At 42.1% G+C, this 17,506-nt stretch overlaps 1 protein-coding gene across 1 annotated transcript in view; it reads left to right on the forward strand.

The window, feature by feature from the left end:
* The window catches only part of pclob (piccolo presynaptic cytomatrix protein b), a 77,407-nt gene extending 74,484 nt beyond the window's left edge, over positions 1-2,923 (forward strand). Inside the window, exons 31-33 of the mRNA XM_063197828.1 lie at positions 1,289-1,423; positions 1,736-1,881; positions 2,419-2,923. Coding sequence (XP_063053898.1) covers positions 1,289-1,423; positions 1,736-1,881; positions 2,419-2,562 — 425 coding nt within the window. The 3' untranslated portion in view covers positions 2,563-2,923. The remainder of the gene's footprint in view (positions 1-1,288; positions 1,424-1,735; positions 1,882-2,418) is intronic.
* Positions 2,924-17,506: the final 14,583 nt, after the last annotated feature.

A 17,506-nucleotide genomic window follows, 5' to 3' on the forward strand; every position in this document is an offset into this window, starting at 1 on the left:
AGGAAGAAATTCAAAGAGGGTTGTTGTAAGCTAATCCCCCACTCTTCTTGTGTCACACGCGGCCCAAAGACCTGCTTCAGTGAGGGTGGTTGTCATGGCTGTATTGGCCATACGGCATACAGGGCATTTGCCCGGCGGACTGTTGACGAGTTTGGCCTGGTCCTATCCTCAAAGATACCAGTCCTCATGCAGCTACAGCACAGAGCAGTCAGAAATAAATACTTTTTTTGAGCATTTTCAGTGTTGCAGTCAATATATCATAGATAATATTAAATGAATAAAAATGTTCTCACAGGCTTTATAGCTTCTCTCGATGCTTGGTGAATTGATCCTAGGTTTTTTTTTTTTGTCCTGGTCCAGCCCAGTGGAAGTGTAGGGTATCCAAGCGAGCTCCTCTCAGCTGACCGGCAGCAGCTCAGCCTCCAGCCCTGGAGCTCTGGTTACAGGTGCTGACTGAGCAGTGTTTGGCCTGGCTTGGCTTGGCTCTGGCTGGGCTTTGTGTGCTGGGTTTCTAAACAGACAGCCAGGGTCAACTCTGCGGCCACACAGGAAAGGTAGCACCGCTCTGAGGGGCACATTATGTGGTTACAGCTGCCAGTCTTTACCAAATAGTACTGTCAGGCTTAACCAAAAGGCATTGTGAGTCTTCAGCAAAACATTCTGTGAGTCTACCAAGCGCAGTAACATTTCACCGTACATCATGAGCGCTCGTATGTCACATGGGATTGTCATCTCGTGTTTTGAGTGACACTGTGAAGTGTGTATGGCACATTGTGACTGACAGTATGTTATCCACGATTATGCTTTATTTTCTTATCCCCACTACATAAATTAGGTACAGTTTAACAAAGTATGTACCAGCATGATTATATACTTCCATTTTACCATAAAACTGAATCTTCAAATTAGTAATACCACAATAATCCACTAGGGGGCAGTTGTTGTCTTGATGTAATAGCATCCTACCAAACACCTTACAGCAAATGCATTGATGCGTTGCATTCTTTTACAAAAACAATCACACTCATTCTAAGCCGTCTTAGCAAGTCTATTCGTAAAACTGCATTTCTACAATAGTTGCAAAAGCTACTATTCATTAAACTACCCTTGATTTGCTAAAGGATAGATTAGGTATGGAAAAAAATAGGCATACATTACCTAAATAAAACATAGAGTGTACCCCCCATCTGTCGCTGTCCAACTCTCTCTCTCTCTCTCTCTCTCTCTCTCTCTCTCTCTCTCTCTCTCTCTCTCTCTCTCTCTCTCTCTCTCTCTCTCTATTCCCCAGGTAAAACGCAGGTGATGGGGGAGATCAAAGTGGCTCTGAAGACGGAGATGAAGACTGAGGGAGAACAGCTGGTGCTGGAGATCCTTCAGTGTCGAAACATCACATACAAGTTTAAATCACCTGATCACCTCCCAGGTAACACGTGCGGCACACAAACGCACGCATGCACACACACACACACACACACACACACACACACACACTCGCGCATGCACACACACACACGCACACACACACACACACACACACACACACACACACACACACACACACACACACACACACACACACACACACACACACACACACACACACACAATACATTTGAGTTGAATATATCTCTGAATGTAGGAAAGAATGAAAATGTGTCAAAGAGAGAATGATTATTGCATCTTTCTTACGATGTGTAATCATCCCCCCTTACCTCTCTCTCTTTCTCTCTGGCAGACCTCTATGTTAAGTTGTATGTAGTCAACGTGGCTACCCAAAAGCGCATCATCAAAAAGAAGACCCGCGTTTGTCGTCATGACCGCGAGCCCTCCTTCAACGAGACTTTCCGATTCAGCCTCAATCCTGCAGGCCACTCCATACAGGCAAGCGACCACCAGGGGGCATCACCTTCCCTCATTACTTTGCCTTGATATCAGCCACTCAAACTGTAGCAATTACGTTTGTGGTTATTGCTGTAGCTTTGTCATCACAACAATAAATGAAGGGTTTATTTGCAAAACGGTGTATCCACCATTTTTGACTTTCGCATTTTATTATTGGAAATAACTGTCCAGAGGTCCTATCACCTTTGTGTGAATTGTTGGAATTCAAATATTTTGGGAACATACTTTTTTCACCTATAAAAAAGCCTTTTGCAATACAATGCAATGGAATGTCCAATACAAAATGTCAATTTCCCAACATTCTACAAAATGGAGATGGACACCGTTTTGCATATAAACCCTTCAAATGTCATAGGAGCTTTGTCTGGCCAATTTCACATACAGTAATCAATGTCTCAGAGGTGGGATCAAGCTGTGCCTAGCATAGTCATCACTAGAAAACACACAGCATAATCATTTACAAACACTCAACTTCTTCTGTTTGTGAAATGTCTGCCATTTTTCTGATTCCTGCAGCTTTTCCTCGTGTCCAACGGTGGAAAATTTATGAAGAAGACCCTGATCGGCGAGGCCTACATCTGGCTGGACAAGGTCGACATGCGCAAACGAGCGGTCAGCTGGCACAAGCTCCTGGTCAGCTCCACTCAGACACAGCCTTGAGAACGCCTTGAGCACCATGCACCTGAGCAAGGAGGAGGAGAGGAGAAGTAGAGGAGCAGACCAGAAGAGAAGAGAAGAGAAGAGAAGAGAAGAGAAGAGAAGAGAAGAGAAGAGAAGAGAAGAGAAGAGAAGAGAAGAGAAGAGAAGGGAACGGAACGGAACGGAACGGAACAGGAGGAGAGACTTGGATGAGTAAGTGAACAGAGGTGGCAGTGGAGGTGAAGAAGAAGGCAGAGGAAGAGATGAAGAAGATGAAAGGACCGAGGCAGGGAAAGAGACGTAAGGAGAGTCTGCTGTATCTACACTACATAGATATATGAAAGAGTGAAAAGGAAGGAGGCGAAGTGGTGATGATGTGATAAAAAAGCCTAATTATTGAGACTGCTGTATAGAGCAGAACAGACGGTAAAATGGGAGAAGACGTCTGCGCAGTCATGTGACAGAAGTGCTTTCTGAATGGGTTCCAGCTTGTACTAAAAGCCCCCTCTTTCTCCCTCTCTGTGTATTTTTATAAGATGTACGTCTCTAACATGTGTGTCTGAAAAAAATATAAGTACAAATATATAACAGATAATATAAGAGAATGTAAGAGAAAGACTATTTAAAAGCTAGCATATACCGTATATCGAGATCAAAGTGAAGAGTATTTTTAACAGAAAGTAGATCTACGTGGTTCACTTAAAACATACACATCTATATTTGATATCCTTACAGTATCTCTACTGAATAACAGATGATATTAAAAAAATATGAGACAATCTGCAAAACTCTAACATGAAACCCCAGCTGCATACGTGATGGTTTGAAGAACAGAGATTTGCACCACACAAACACACATAAAACATCTTGTTCAATTGGAAGATGCATGTTAAGAAAGACTGGAAACGATCGTGTCTGGCACCATTGTATCATTGATCAGGATTGTGATGATGAGTTGTTGTCCCTTAGACTGAAACATAAATGCGCCCAACCCCAATACTATAAAACACCTTAAATAAGTGAAGGTTGCACAAGTCACAAAGACATAGAGTGTACGAAGGTCACCACTACAGAGAGCACGTAGCTCTGGAGTTTGTGTAAGTGCCCTGCCGTCTAACTATTTCATTTCATCGAAGATGAACTTTGCAATGGTCCGTTGTCCCTGAGACAAGTTCTGTTGCTGGAATGATATCGAGTCCATGATAAACTTGTTCATTGACTGTCTGTTTATTTTTTTTGTCAATTGGGCAAAAGGGTTAATGTTATGTCCAGTCCAAGTGTTGAAATGTCACTGTTTTATGTCTGATTTGTATGTGGCAGAAGAATTATGCAAAAAAACGTACTAAAATAATAATAATAATGAATAAAACAATAATTATGAAAAAAATAATGTTCTTAAAAAAACATCTCACAGGACAATATGTGCAGTAATGGTGGTCCTCAATGTCCTGCTGAGACTCAACTGTCAATTGTGCTGTCAGTGTTGCTCATTTTGACCTTTCTTTATGTCCACCTCTCTTGTTGTGGTTTTCTGTGTTATTGGTTGCACGCTGTGTCCCGAGACGTCCCCTTTCCCCACTGGTCCAGCTAGCACTGCACCGCAGGTCTCACTGAGACTTCTTTTTTGAAGGGATGTTGTTTCCTTAGTGCTTACGGCATGCCAGTTTGCTGAGACTGCCCACTAAACCCTGCAGCAGTTTGGCATGGCGACCACGCTGTTCCTATGTGTTGTGATGGACGTTACAGGAGAACATGTTTTTTTAAAAAGTGAGACACACGGTATGACAGAGGCAAAAGGCTAACCATGCCTTCCTGTGATCTTAAGGTGGCAGTGCATTTTGATAAGAGGACGATTTGATGTTTTAAAAGCAGTTTTAAAAGAATAAAAAATAATGTAGGTTCCACATTGTGAGGTGGATTTGTGCCAACCTACTTTCATTATTGAGCCCATTGGTTTTGTTGGGGTAACTCTATGCAACATATATTATGTGTTTGAATGCATTTTTCTTATCATGTGGATTCAGTGAACATTTTGTCCAAAAACATGTCTAAAATAAGAAAACAGTACACATTTTCCTTTGTATTATAAAAATAAAAAAGATTATATATAATGTATTTTCTTTTTTTACATTCCTAAATATTTTTCTGTTATTGTATACATGAATCTTATGCACTTTAGTTGAACATTACTGATCCCATTTATTATGTATTTAGTTGAGATTTATTAAAAAACATTATATGATGTCAGCTACAGAATCAGTAATGTATGGTGGCTCAAATCTTACTTTTTTATGTTTCTGCAACTCAAAGTGTACACGCTATACAGTGCAGACAGAATCAAAGGAACTCCCATCTGCTGTCATCTGTATAAGTCGTGCTCTTTTGGCTGCTAATACACGTTCATTTTGATTGTATGAGGTCCAATTCGAATCATGTATATCATGTTGAATTCAGCTAAGGGAGCAATGAAGTTCTAAATATGATATTCAGTGTTCACTATGCGTTTGTGTTCTGTTTCTGTGGGGATAACTGTCCTTATGGAATCTGTTGCATTACTTTGTGGTGAACAGTGCGAATGTGGCTGATTTATTTTTAATTTTGTAAATAGATAGCATATTTTGTATGAGATAAATAAGAGATTTAAATATTTATTTGGTCTGAAGTTGAGCATGTGTGCGCGTATGTGTGTGTACAGTCTGTGTGTGTGAAAGTGTGTGTGTGTATGTCACCAAGGTGAAAACCTTTTCCACTGTATATATGTCCGTTGTGTGTTCACTGTCAGTGAGCAGGTGGTTCAATTGTTTGACTGACTTGTGTCTGCTTTCAATTCATCTAAATTCACACCACAAAATTTCTCAGTGAATCATGGGCAGAGAAGAAAAAAAAACAATACACAAATAATTATTTTCAATTTGAGCTGTTGTGAAAGAATTTCTGTGTTTTCACGTGATTGTTGCATGGTTCGTTAGTTGTCTATTAATAATTTTGCCTCCAGATCCTAATAGAAAAGACAAAGAGAGAACCTGTATAAATTGAACTGACGATGTATGCTGACTGTAAAACAAAAACAAAAACATGCTTGTAAAATGAGTCTTGTTTTTCACTCAATGTAAAAAGTCAAATCCAATGTTCTGGTTTTGTGGTTGTCCACAGGATGTAATGACATTATGCAAACTGTGCTGTATAAGAGAAAAAAAAATACAAAATGACTGTTTCCCTGAGTCTACATAATAAATATTAAAAGAGATTCTATTCCACACTTCAAACTGGTGCTGTCCATGTGTTGACTGATTACAAGCTTGTTGGATTTCCCTGTGGTTGACGAACATTTACATGCAAAATAATCCCCTTTGCCCTCATTTTCACAACACGGATGAATAATAATCACACCTAACTGCATTATAGCAGCCTGTTGCAGACGAGCTCCACACATTTAGCCAGGGCATTAACATGTACAAGTGTCCTCTTCATCACCATAATTAGGTGGTAATGGAGAGCAATATTCATTTTCATCAGGCAAGAGTGTTTTGGAGGGCAATGGTCTTATATATCTCTCAAATGAGTCAGGTGAGTGAGGTGTTTACCTTCAATGGACAGCAGAGGGAGCTACAGACTCAGTCCACTCTTTGGCTAAAGAGACAGAAGATATAGCAGAAGGCAAAGCAAGCGACACGCTTAGCCACAGATATGTACACTATGCATAGCTATACCTAATTTCTTAAAGAGATACTACATGAGGTCTAAAGATGAAGGGAAGCTGTAGTGCTTGGAGCATTTCACAAGTTAATTCATCATTATGCTGAATGTTGAATGATTTTGTTTACATAAGGTTGCTGCAACTCAATAACTCAAGATACAAGAATAACACATTCCAAAGTTCTATATTATAATATATAATAGGCTACATACATAATACATGTATAATAATAAAGAATACATTTCTTCTAAATTATTTTTTAATCCTGACTGAACAGAGATATCATGAAAGCAATAGTACAAAAGCTTAAGTGGGTAGGCCTACTTACAATCATGTGCCCCTTCAGATTGCAGCCATTGTCAGCAACACCTTGAAAATTAGATTATGAATATTACGATATTTCATAAGTCACATCAAACATGTGCTAGCAGAATTAACACTGACAGTGAATGACACAAATACTATGCACATGCAGTACCTCTCATAGTCCAGCAGGGGTGAGCAGCTACCAACATTACACACTGCCCAATGTCTCTCCTATAGAACTCAGCACATATAAGAGCCTGAACCAGTGATTTGTCTTGCAAGCAGCAAATCACATTATGTGGCCATTATAGTTTTGAAGGGTAGCTGTCATTTAAGCACTCAAAATGAGTGATCACATGACAGATACAGCATCATGTCATTGTTTTTCATATTGGCTGATGTGGATGTCAAGCAACTAGTGTTGTAATGGGCATGATGTATTTCAATGGCTCATGCTATGACAGCCTGTCTTGTATTCCAATAGACTGCACTTGAATGATAGAATATGGAGCTGTTGCAAAGAAACAAAAATCCCAGGAGGAAAAGACAACCTAACACCAATGAGCAGCATCAAATGGGTCTCGCGAGCTAATGACAGTATGTGGAATCTGTATGTAACGTTTGTGCCCTGTGTGTGTGTCTGTCTCAGAATTGGTGGCACTTCTGTTATGTGTTTCGAGTGACCCCTCTATTTGTACTGTAACCCTAGACTCTGTTTCTCACGGAGGGGGCTGTCACATAGAAAGCTTCCTTGCTTCAAGACAGTCATCTGAAGGACAGTGTTGACAATGGAGTGTTATTTTGGAGGCCTAGCTGTCCAAGAGACCAATCATGTGTTCATACTGGAAGAATCTGAAGCACAACAAAAGCCTCACATTGGTTAAATGATGTTAGAAAAGTCATTCCTTACCATTCCAATGCAAAATATATGTGTCGGAAGCTGAAATAAGTACACCCATACAGTACAAGGACTCCCGTTGATGTACACTATGTAGTATACCCAAGCTGTGTACATGCAGCATGAACATATAATGAATTCTACATTAACATATAATCATTATCAAGTGGTGGACAATAATATGCATCTACATGTATACTACCATAGAACAAACAGAGGTGGCAGGCATCTAAGTCTAAAGCAACTGGAAGTGATTTGCTTTCACATTCCACAGAAGTGTGGACTCCAATTAAATGAATTATCATGGCTGCATGTCACTGCTTGTTTTCATTAAAAAAAACACCAGACAAGTGGATGTAATCCTGCTGACAAAAATAACAGCAAGACAAGCAATCAAATAAACAAAGGCTTTAAAATCGCTGTATACTGAGGTAACATGACTGGTTTCCGTCGCCATGCAGATATTCCAGCTTCCTGGAATGTTGTTCAGACCTAATCTGTCCTCAAAGCCCGTCCCATCTGTACTCTTCCCAGGCACAAAATGGCCACATGTGTTTGTCATTTGTTGGTGTAAACAAATCGGGATTCTTGTGGCAACTGCTATTTGCAAGATTCATCCGCTTCCCAAGCAAGATTGCACAAAACGTTAACCACTTAAGTCTTTTACTGAGGTACAGTATAAGTGCAGTGGGCCCCATTAGCAAGCCACTGGAAAATAAATGGAAACTATAAGCTTAATTGCATGTACTCTATCATGCCACCACTCTACTGCTGGGCAGCCTCGTGTGCCCTTATATAGTGAGAACATTAGCATCGAAGTGTTGACCTTCTGGGAAGGATGTCGAGAAACCAAGGACAGTAGGCCTGAGGTGTGTGGATTCTAGATTCTATTGACCAACACTGAGTAGCTTTTAATTTTAACACGTAAAAATGTTTTTGCCGCATTACAGTACAAGGACCTTGAATACACCACAGAGTAAAAAAGGCTGTGTTGATTCAACATTTAGAGAGTACTCTGCAACGAATACAGTCTAGAAGATGTTAAATCAACTCTCTAAGTGCTGAATTAACACTGAAAAACGTATTACATTACATTGCATTTGGCAGACGCTTTATAACCAAAGCGACTTTCAAAAGAGGACATAATCAAGCCAACATCACAAGCAAATACAAAGTGCACAGGAGATATACAGAACAACAAGTGCAGTTGCAAAGAGGGGTTATTTTTTATATTTTTTAAAAGAGTAAATAACGAGTACACACACACACAAACTAAACTAAACTAAACATCATGTCAGGAGTCTTTAGTTGGTCTTTAGTTGTTTCTTGAAGGCTGCAAGAGATGTGCTTAGTCTTGCTGCCTCTGGGTATTGTGTAGTAAAAATTAGCAGCAATTAAAAAGAGAGGCTAAATTGCTGCAAGAAATGCGTGATCTTTGACTTTTGACTTCACGTCCCCTTCTCTGTTCATCTTTTGCCTCAGGAGCTTGACCCGCCATGTTTAAAGCAGGAGCACTCAGATGGCATGGCCCAGAGGTCCCAGTGCTATATATTGATCCTCTTGCCTTCTTCACCCGCCCCTTCCTACCACTCCCACCACCCAAAGACCAGCCACACCTCTCGGCCCTCTCCAGACCTCCCTCCTCCACCTCTTCTTTCTCCTCATCCTCCTTCTTGTTGTCCACCTCCTCCTCCCACCCACTTGCTCAGCTACACACTAAATATTGCAATCTTATTTCAACACTTAGAGAGTCTAATTTAATGCTCATACGATTTATCTTACCTCAGGAAAAATGTATAGGGCATGTAGTATTTGCATTCTCCTTGCGCTGTGTGGGATGCCCTAGTGAGAGGCAGAGACTCATGCCTTTATGTCATACTTGACTAGTTTTGATGGCATGTATTGCCATGAGGGACAATGTCCTCTTCTAAAAAAAATCACCCATGAAGGCCAGTGACACTCTGGTCTCGCTCAGGCTTTAAAAAAAAGAAAATAGTAAAAAATGGCACTGGGAGAGCCATTTTATACCCCAACAGCCCTCATACTTGTGCAGAATGTTGACAGGCTGTCTCTCTCTCTCCTCTCACATCTGCCAGGGCCCTTTGTCGGGAAACTTGATGACCCTCGGGGTGGCATAAAGGTTCTGCAAGACACCGTGGCTTGGTGGGAAGGGGAAAAACCTTTCCTTCCTGTTTCACCATCGAACAGATGTTTTTGTTTACTGTTGTGCCTTGTCAGAGCCTTCTCACTGCACTCCTAAAATATGTCTACTGTCTTAGAGATAGAATAGTTTGAATAAGTAACTTTTTTTGTGAAATATGCTGCATTTTTTTCTTTTTGTATATTTAGTTCTGTTTTTAACTTGTTTTATTTCCCTTGATCAACATCTACAATAATGCAAAACATCATTGATAATACAAAGCCACTACTTTGAACTTATGCAATGCTCTTAATTTGTGGGCAGATAAACAAGAAACTATTCAACATATGACAACATGTACAGTGTTTGAGAGAGAGAGAGAGAGAGAGAGAGAGAGAGAGAGAGACAGAGAGGGGGGGGGGGGGGGGGGGGGGCGGGGGGGGGGGGGGGTGGGGGGAGGGGGGGGGGGGGGGGGGGAGGGGGGGGGGGGGGGGGGGGGGGTGGGGGACAGAGAAAAAGAGAGAGAGAGAAAGAGAGAGATGCAGAAAACCTGAGACAGACCGAAATTTCCAAAGACAGACCGATAGAGAGACCATCAATCATTCCTTCACTGCATGGGAGATCAGTCCCCTGGAGAAAATGAAGAATTTCTCCAGACAAACATACAAAAAGACTGATAGGCAAACAGCATGGAAGACAAATATTACTGAAGCAAAAAAAATGTTGCTTGGGATGAAAATGGTAGCTTATTATGCAACGAGTACATGTCTATGACTCTGCAGATTTGATGTTAGTTTCTGTCTAGTTTATGCATGTGTGAGTGAGTGTGCAGCAATAATTTGAAAGGAGCTCTTATTTGTGGGAAGAGCAGACTGACACGCAAGGGAGTCTGTGCAGATGGTGGCGATGTCTACCTGGATGTAAGCACAGGTGTGAAAACAAATTACACATACTGCCAGAGTGAGAAGAAGAAAATCTGGCTTTTCAGCGTCTGTGGCTGGTTTGATTTGAGCTCTCTACTAAACTCTGAGGCAAACAGTACACATAGTTACCATTTATGTTTAAAGTGTGATTTTATCTATTTATCTCTCTCTCTACATATTGATTAGGAATGACATTACTGTCCACCTGGGAAACCACTACTGCTTATCTTTCATTTGTGACTCTTAAATGCTCGAGCTAATCAGATGAACATGTCTTGTGTCTCTATTACACTATGTATTCTGGCTGCCACTTTTTACCTCGCTGGTGTCCACACCATGGTCCAACTCACTATCTCTCTCTCTCTCTCTCTCTCTCTCTCTCTCTCTCTCTCTCTCTCTCTCTCTCGCTCGCTCACGGATGCAGCACGCACACACACATTCTCATATGTACCAGGAACCTCAGAAATCATTATATTGCAGCCCCCCCGAGCAGCACACGCGTATGGATCGCCTTAGGTTGCCAATAGCCACCCTGGCTGACTGGGGCTAGGTTATTATTGCAATGCAATACTTTCACTGGGGCATGTGTCGCATGAAAACACTGAGCATTTGAATGGGAAACAGCTCTCACAGACAGCAGACAAACCTCTGCTGAGCTGACCAGCGGCTTTGCCTCTGGTGGAATTCATTACACTGCCAAAGTATAGCACCAGCAGAAGCGGGGACGGGCAGCAGCAGCAGCAGCAGCAGCAGCAATAGCAGCAGCAATAGCAGGACCGGAGGCTGAACTCAGTTAGGCTCAGATCGCACTCTGCTCAGCTGAAGCCTCCTGCTGTACTGTAAAGCTGTGGCCAGGGAAGCTGACAAGGGGAGACAAAGGGCTCAGTTGTCCTGGGCCCAAGGAGATGAGGGCCCCATAATTAGGTCCTCATTACATTGAATATATTGGGTGGGGGGGCTTTCAGATGACTTTATCCTGGGCCCAGCCAAATCTGTCAGTGGCCCTGGCCGTGGCAGCCTGCATGCCTGACAAACACCACAGCCTGGAGGGGGCACAGTTATTCTGATTGGAAAACACCACCAGTGTGTGTGTGTGTGTGTGTGTGTGTGTGTGTGTGTGTGTGTGTGTGTGTGTGTGTGTGTGTGTGTGTGTGTGTGTGTGTGTGTGTGTGTGTGTGTGTGTGTGCGCGTGTGTGTGTGTGTGTGTGTGTGTGTGTGTGTGAGTGTGTGCATCTGCGTGCATGCCTGGTGAATATTTCAGAGTATAATATGAAACAGTGGGCAGGTGGAATGAGACTGTATGCTTGCCCAGACATCGGGACATAACAACTGCAAACATAAAATGAGAAGAAAAAAAAAAGAGAAAGATGTGCTTATGAGACACCCCCCAATATCCCCCCTCCTTTACCCTGTGTGCGTGTGTGGTAAGCTTGTTGCTATGGTGACCGTGGCTGTGCGAGGGTAGGGAAGCCCATGGGAGTGGTGTGGCTTGATGATAAGTAGTGTGTATATTTATGTGCATGTCTATATTGCTGTGTGTGTGTGTGTGTGTGTGTGTGTGTGTGTGTGTGTGTGTGTGTGTGTGTGTGTGTGTGTGTGTGTGTGTGTGTGTGTGTGTGTGTGTGTGTGTGTGTGCGCGCGTGCGCCTATATGTGTGCTGTACGTACCTGTGCGTGTGTGCCTGCCCGATGTGTATGTATGTGGTCAAACGCAGACCGCACAAACCTGTGTGTTAATGTGTGTCTATAAGTATGTGTGTAAGGTAGGAACATGAATGAGTGAGGCCACTTGTGTCTCCACACGTGTATGATGACCCACTGGGCAAAGAGGTGGCAAATTGGCAGCATGTAGCTACCAAACGTGCAAATGGAGGGCCTTGGTCGGTGGCTGGTGTGTGTGTGTGTGTGTGTGTGTGTGTGTGTGTGTGTGTGTGTGTGTGTGTGTGTGTGTGTGTGTGTGTGTGTCTGTGTGTGTGTCTGTGTGTGTGTCTGTGTGTCTGTGTGTGTGTGTGTGTGTGTGTGTGTGTGTGTGTGTGTGTGTGTGTGTGTGTGTGTGTGTGTGTGTGCGGTTGGCTGGAGTCTCACAACTCAGCACCATGGCTCCAGCGGTCACAGAGACAGCAACCGTTACCTCAACCACTTAGCTCTATCTCCTTCAATACACCCTCTCTCTCTCTCTCTCTCTCTCTCTACACCCTTGCTCTCTCTCTCTCTCTCTCTCTCTCTCTCTCTCTCTCTCTCTCTCTCTCTCTCTCTCTCTCTCTCTCTCTCACGCATGCACACCCACACTCTCTCTCTCTCTCTCTCTCTCTCTCTCTCTCTCTCTCTCACACACACACACACACACACACACACACACACACACACACACACACACACACACACGCACACACACACACACAGGCAGGCACACCCCAATCTTAGACCGCAAGGGAGGGAGGGAGCGAGCACACCACAGCAGCACCCTATATGCTCATCTCCTCCTGTCATATCTCCTCCTGTCCTGTCCACCATGCAATCTGGTGCTGACTGGAAGAAGTGATGTGCTCATCCACAGGCTTCGTCTGCTGCTGCTGCTGCTGTTGCTGATGCACTGCCAGTACAGCCTCAGCCCACACAAAGGCAGATGTTGCATCAATTTTAATCAGATCAGGTGATGGCATCCGGTGTAGACGCACCCTCATATCTGGAAGCTGTGTGACGCCAATTATTTGTGTTGAAGTATTATATCCATCATTTCTGTTACTTTTTTAGGTGAATAGTAAGATTTGCAATGTTAACAGTAGCCTAAGCGTACTGTTTTAACTTTGGAGAGCTGGAATCTACTCTTTTCCCAGGATCATGTGTGCTGTTTTCACATTCACCCCTGGCTGTATTGGTTGTTTTCATTACAGTTAGTGATGCAATGTCCTGGTTTTTCTTGTTTATGTGTGAGCTATAAAAAGGCATCTTCTTTATGAAAGGGAAATAGAATTTCCCTTTTTAGGTTATGGCCCCTATCTCTTATTTTCAAAATTAGAACACTAGCAATTCTTCTGAGTGTCCTGGTTTCCGATGATGAAAGTATGATCAACCAAGTTATGTAACATTTAATATCAACATAAATCTAGTGAACAGACATGCTTTTGTCCTCTGATATGATTTGATCCATTTATCGTTCCGACCAATTAGCTAAAACACACAGATGCTAAATCAAGCAAGCTTTTATTCTCATATAACTCTGTGGCCCTACACAACTTCCATAACTTGTGATGTTGCTACCAGGGCAATGTCATGTACGTAAACAACACCTGGCGTATTCATATCAAAGTTAAATATTTAAAAGCTCTACATTTCTATTCTATTCACGGCTGGTTCATAGCATAGCACAGCGCTTCAGCACAGCCCTCAAAAGCACTTTATTGACTATATAGCTTCATGTCTAAACAGAAGTTTCGGAGAACGCAAAACAACCATGTTATTACACTTTCCATTGCCCAATGAATATTTGCCGCCTGTGCATGACTGTGACTCACCACTTTTACCAGTAAAATTGTTCGGCATTGTAGTACAGATGTTGTGTTTAGCTTTTAACTATAAGGAAGAAAAATCCGCACTCACAAACTGCATCTCATTATTTATTTATATTACCACCATGTCCAAAAGCAAGCGCGTTTCGGCTATCAAGCCTAGCTTTTAACTATAACATCTTCATCTGTATTTGACAACATTATGTAGGCCTACTCTTCATATTTTCTTTATCAGATCACAAAACAGGTTAAGACCATTCATTAATGGAATATGCTAACTAATATAAAATATCACTTCAGTGACACTAAAGTGTAATACCTTCTACCCATGATAATGGAGCTCGCAAGTCTGTGTAGTTTTTCTTGTTAGCATTTAACGCCATGATGGTTCCCAAGCTTTGCTCTACGGAAGAATGAAATGTGTTTCAAATAAGGCACGAGTGAAAACAAGCGAGGAGCGATCCCTTGCATTCTATGGAGAATGATAAAAATAGACTGAAGGGATGAAAGGTTTGATCATTTGGCATCAAACGACCACATAAATACGCTATTGCTATCAACATGCTAAAGCAGGAAAACTAAGCCTCTTTCTATCGTCAGATACACCTTTGTCCTGCACCTGGACTTGGCAAAGTGTGATGTGCATACCATTACTCATGTCACAGACCATCCCCATGGTAAATCATATTTCTCTACAAGCCCTGATACATGTTGTTCACTCCTGAAAACACATTTTGATCAAACTTTAAGAATGACATCATTAAGTCTGATTGCCATACGTTAATTTCAAAACTTAACCTTGAGTTGAAGTTTGCTAGCTGACTATTCCCTGTGGCAGCCAGGAACTCATTTTAGCTCATGTGAGATGACCAATGTAGTTCTCAAATTTCCCCGGTAAGACGGGGGATTGCAACATTAGTTTATTATCGTTATGTTTTAATAAACACATCCATGTGGTTGTGCTGTATCTTGTTAATGGGGAAGGAATGCTGGGACATGCGAGTGTCGGTTGGTAATACCCGTCTTATATTTTTGTCCAATGTAATTTACTATGTTATTCATCACTGGGATTTTCCCTTACAAACCGGATGTTGTTAAAATGCTAATCCTCCGCATACAAAGTGATGTCACCCACTTGCAAACTGTTTTATGTCAATTTCTGAACAACAGCTAACAGGCTAAACTGTTCACAACTGATACACAAATATAATTAAGTGACTAGCTTGCATTACTGTCTAGCCCACTTCATTGAGTTTTTCCATTTGCGTGTTTCTGTTGAGCTGACCTTCACATTGTAGAATAGGAGATTTTGATACAACGGTTCAAGCAAGCTAGAATTTTGAAAATGCACCCATTAATGACTTTTCTTCACCAATCCCTTGGGATCCCATGGGCACCGGAGGAGGTGCGACAGGCAGCAATGCCCAGCAGGATGTAACACCTTCCTGTACAAATCCTGAAACCACAACTTCAATGTGTGAATGTGCATCACTTTCGGCTACGGATCTCACCAGAACATCGGTTAGCTACCACAACAGTCAGATAACCATGGCGTCTTCTCAGATAAGACTGCACAACATCGTAATGAACGTAAACAGCCATTATGATTATTATTAAGGTATGTTTATCTATATAGTATTCCCTTAACGCAGTCCACCAATCATACGCTTTAATAGTCACTGCAACAACTTTACTACCATAGCAGTAAAACACTATGACGGTGGAGAGTGTGACCAACCAGTCAATATTGATATATGATATATGTCTAGCCTAGTAAACCAGCGTCACCCACTGTAAGCCAAAAATGTTTTGGCTGCGAGTGGATCTGCCTCGCATCGTTTTAGTGGTGTGTCCAGGGGGGCAGGATTTGGCTGGTTAGCTTTGCCGATTAGCAAGTCACAATTTTCGCATTTCCGACATCCACTTCGCTCATGATGATTGGTGCGTGCGCAACCTTTACAGGTCTGTGGTTGGGCACCTCCATGCATCCAATGCCCATCTTCCATATAGCTTTCTGATTAATCGTAAGTCAGACAATAACGGGGCACGTAATTGGCTGAGTAAACTGCCGGCGGAAACGACTCCATCTTTGAAGCTGAAAAATTTGTTCAATTTTGGCTGAATTCACAAGGGACCCACTAGTTTGACGCCCTCTCGGTACTTACGTGGTACGTCACATGGTAATCAAACATTTCAAACAAGCGATTTAAGTTTAGGGTTAGGTTTAGGTTTAGGGTTAGGTTTAGGTTTAGGGTTAAGGTTAGGGTTAGGGTTAGGTTTAGGGTTAGGATCGTATGACGTAAGTGGTAAGTACCGAAAGGGCGTCGAATTAACGAGTCCCGAATTCACTAGCCTAGCATTTCCCATTGAAATGACTGGAGGCGGGACTTATTCACTCTCTCTAGTTCTTATACTACCCCCATGGGTGTGCCAGGCTTGCCAAGAATCTGGCAAACCAATCACAACGCAGAGATTTGTTTTGAGTCAAAGCGGGCGGGGTTTTGAGGGAGTGACGACGAAGCTTGTGATACTGGGAAAAGCACATCAACAAGAATGATTGAACAGCTCTCGTTTGACATCAGTTTTTGAAGAATTAGACTCGAGGTTTTCGTTGAAACGTGTTCAAGAAGATGTTCTACGCTCATTCCTTTTTAAAGGATAACTGCGGTATTTTCAACATTAAGCCTCATTTCCGAGTTGTCTGCAATGTTCTAGAACTCCCCTCACCGTTTTTTTGATGTTTACTGCTGTCTTGGGTATTTGCCAAATTTTGATTCATCCCAACCTGCTTCAGAATGGCAAGTCGCCTGCATGTCCGACCACGTCATTAAAAGCACTAAAAACGAACATTTTCAAAAAAATCAACTCACCGGAGTAGTTACTGGTCTTCACTGGTCATCCATATCAAATATTGTTGCGAAAAGATGCTTCTGTCGTGTTTAATTTGACATGTTGTAAATCCCATTGAGTTCTATTGAAGACTGGATGCTCGTTGATATTACTCCGCCACCGAAACCGGAAAGAGGACATGTTGTAGTTGTAGTTTGTAGTACAAATACGAATACAAAAAAATAAAAATAATAATACTAAGAAATTTACAAAGAATATATAATCTGCTCCTCCAACTTTCCAACACAGTCTCTCTCTGGTGTACCGATTACTGACTGCCTAGTTACTCTATTTATTTACATGCTCAAGGACAATGAACAATCGACATCAATGGCGCCATCAAGTGGTGTGGAGTTTAGCACATCAGACTCAACTGCTAAGTGGAAGTTTATCCGCTGCTGTGTGGCGGCTAAGAAAATAGTTTGTGCATGAACGAGCTGCCAAATAAAACATGACAGAAGCATCTTTCCGCAACAAATTTTGATATGGATGACCAGTGAAGACCAGTAACCACTCCGGTGAGTTGATATTTTTGAAAATGTACGTTTTTGGTGCTTTTAAGGACGTGGTCGGACATTCAGGTCACTTGCAATTCTGAAGCAAG

The sequence above is a fragment of the Engraulis encrasicolus genome, chromosome 4 (assembly GCF_034702125.1).
Source record: "Engraulis encrasicolus isolate BLACKSEA-1 chromosome 4, IST_EnEncr_1.0, whole genome shotgun sequence".
Taxonomy (NCBI): Eukaryota; Metazoa; Chordata; class Actinopteri; order Clupeiformes; family Engraulidae; genus Engraulis; species Engraulis encrasicolus.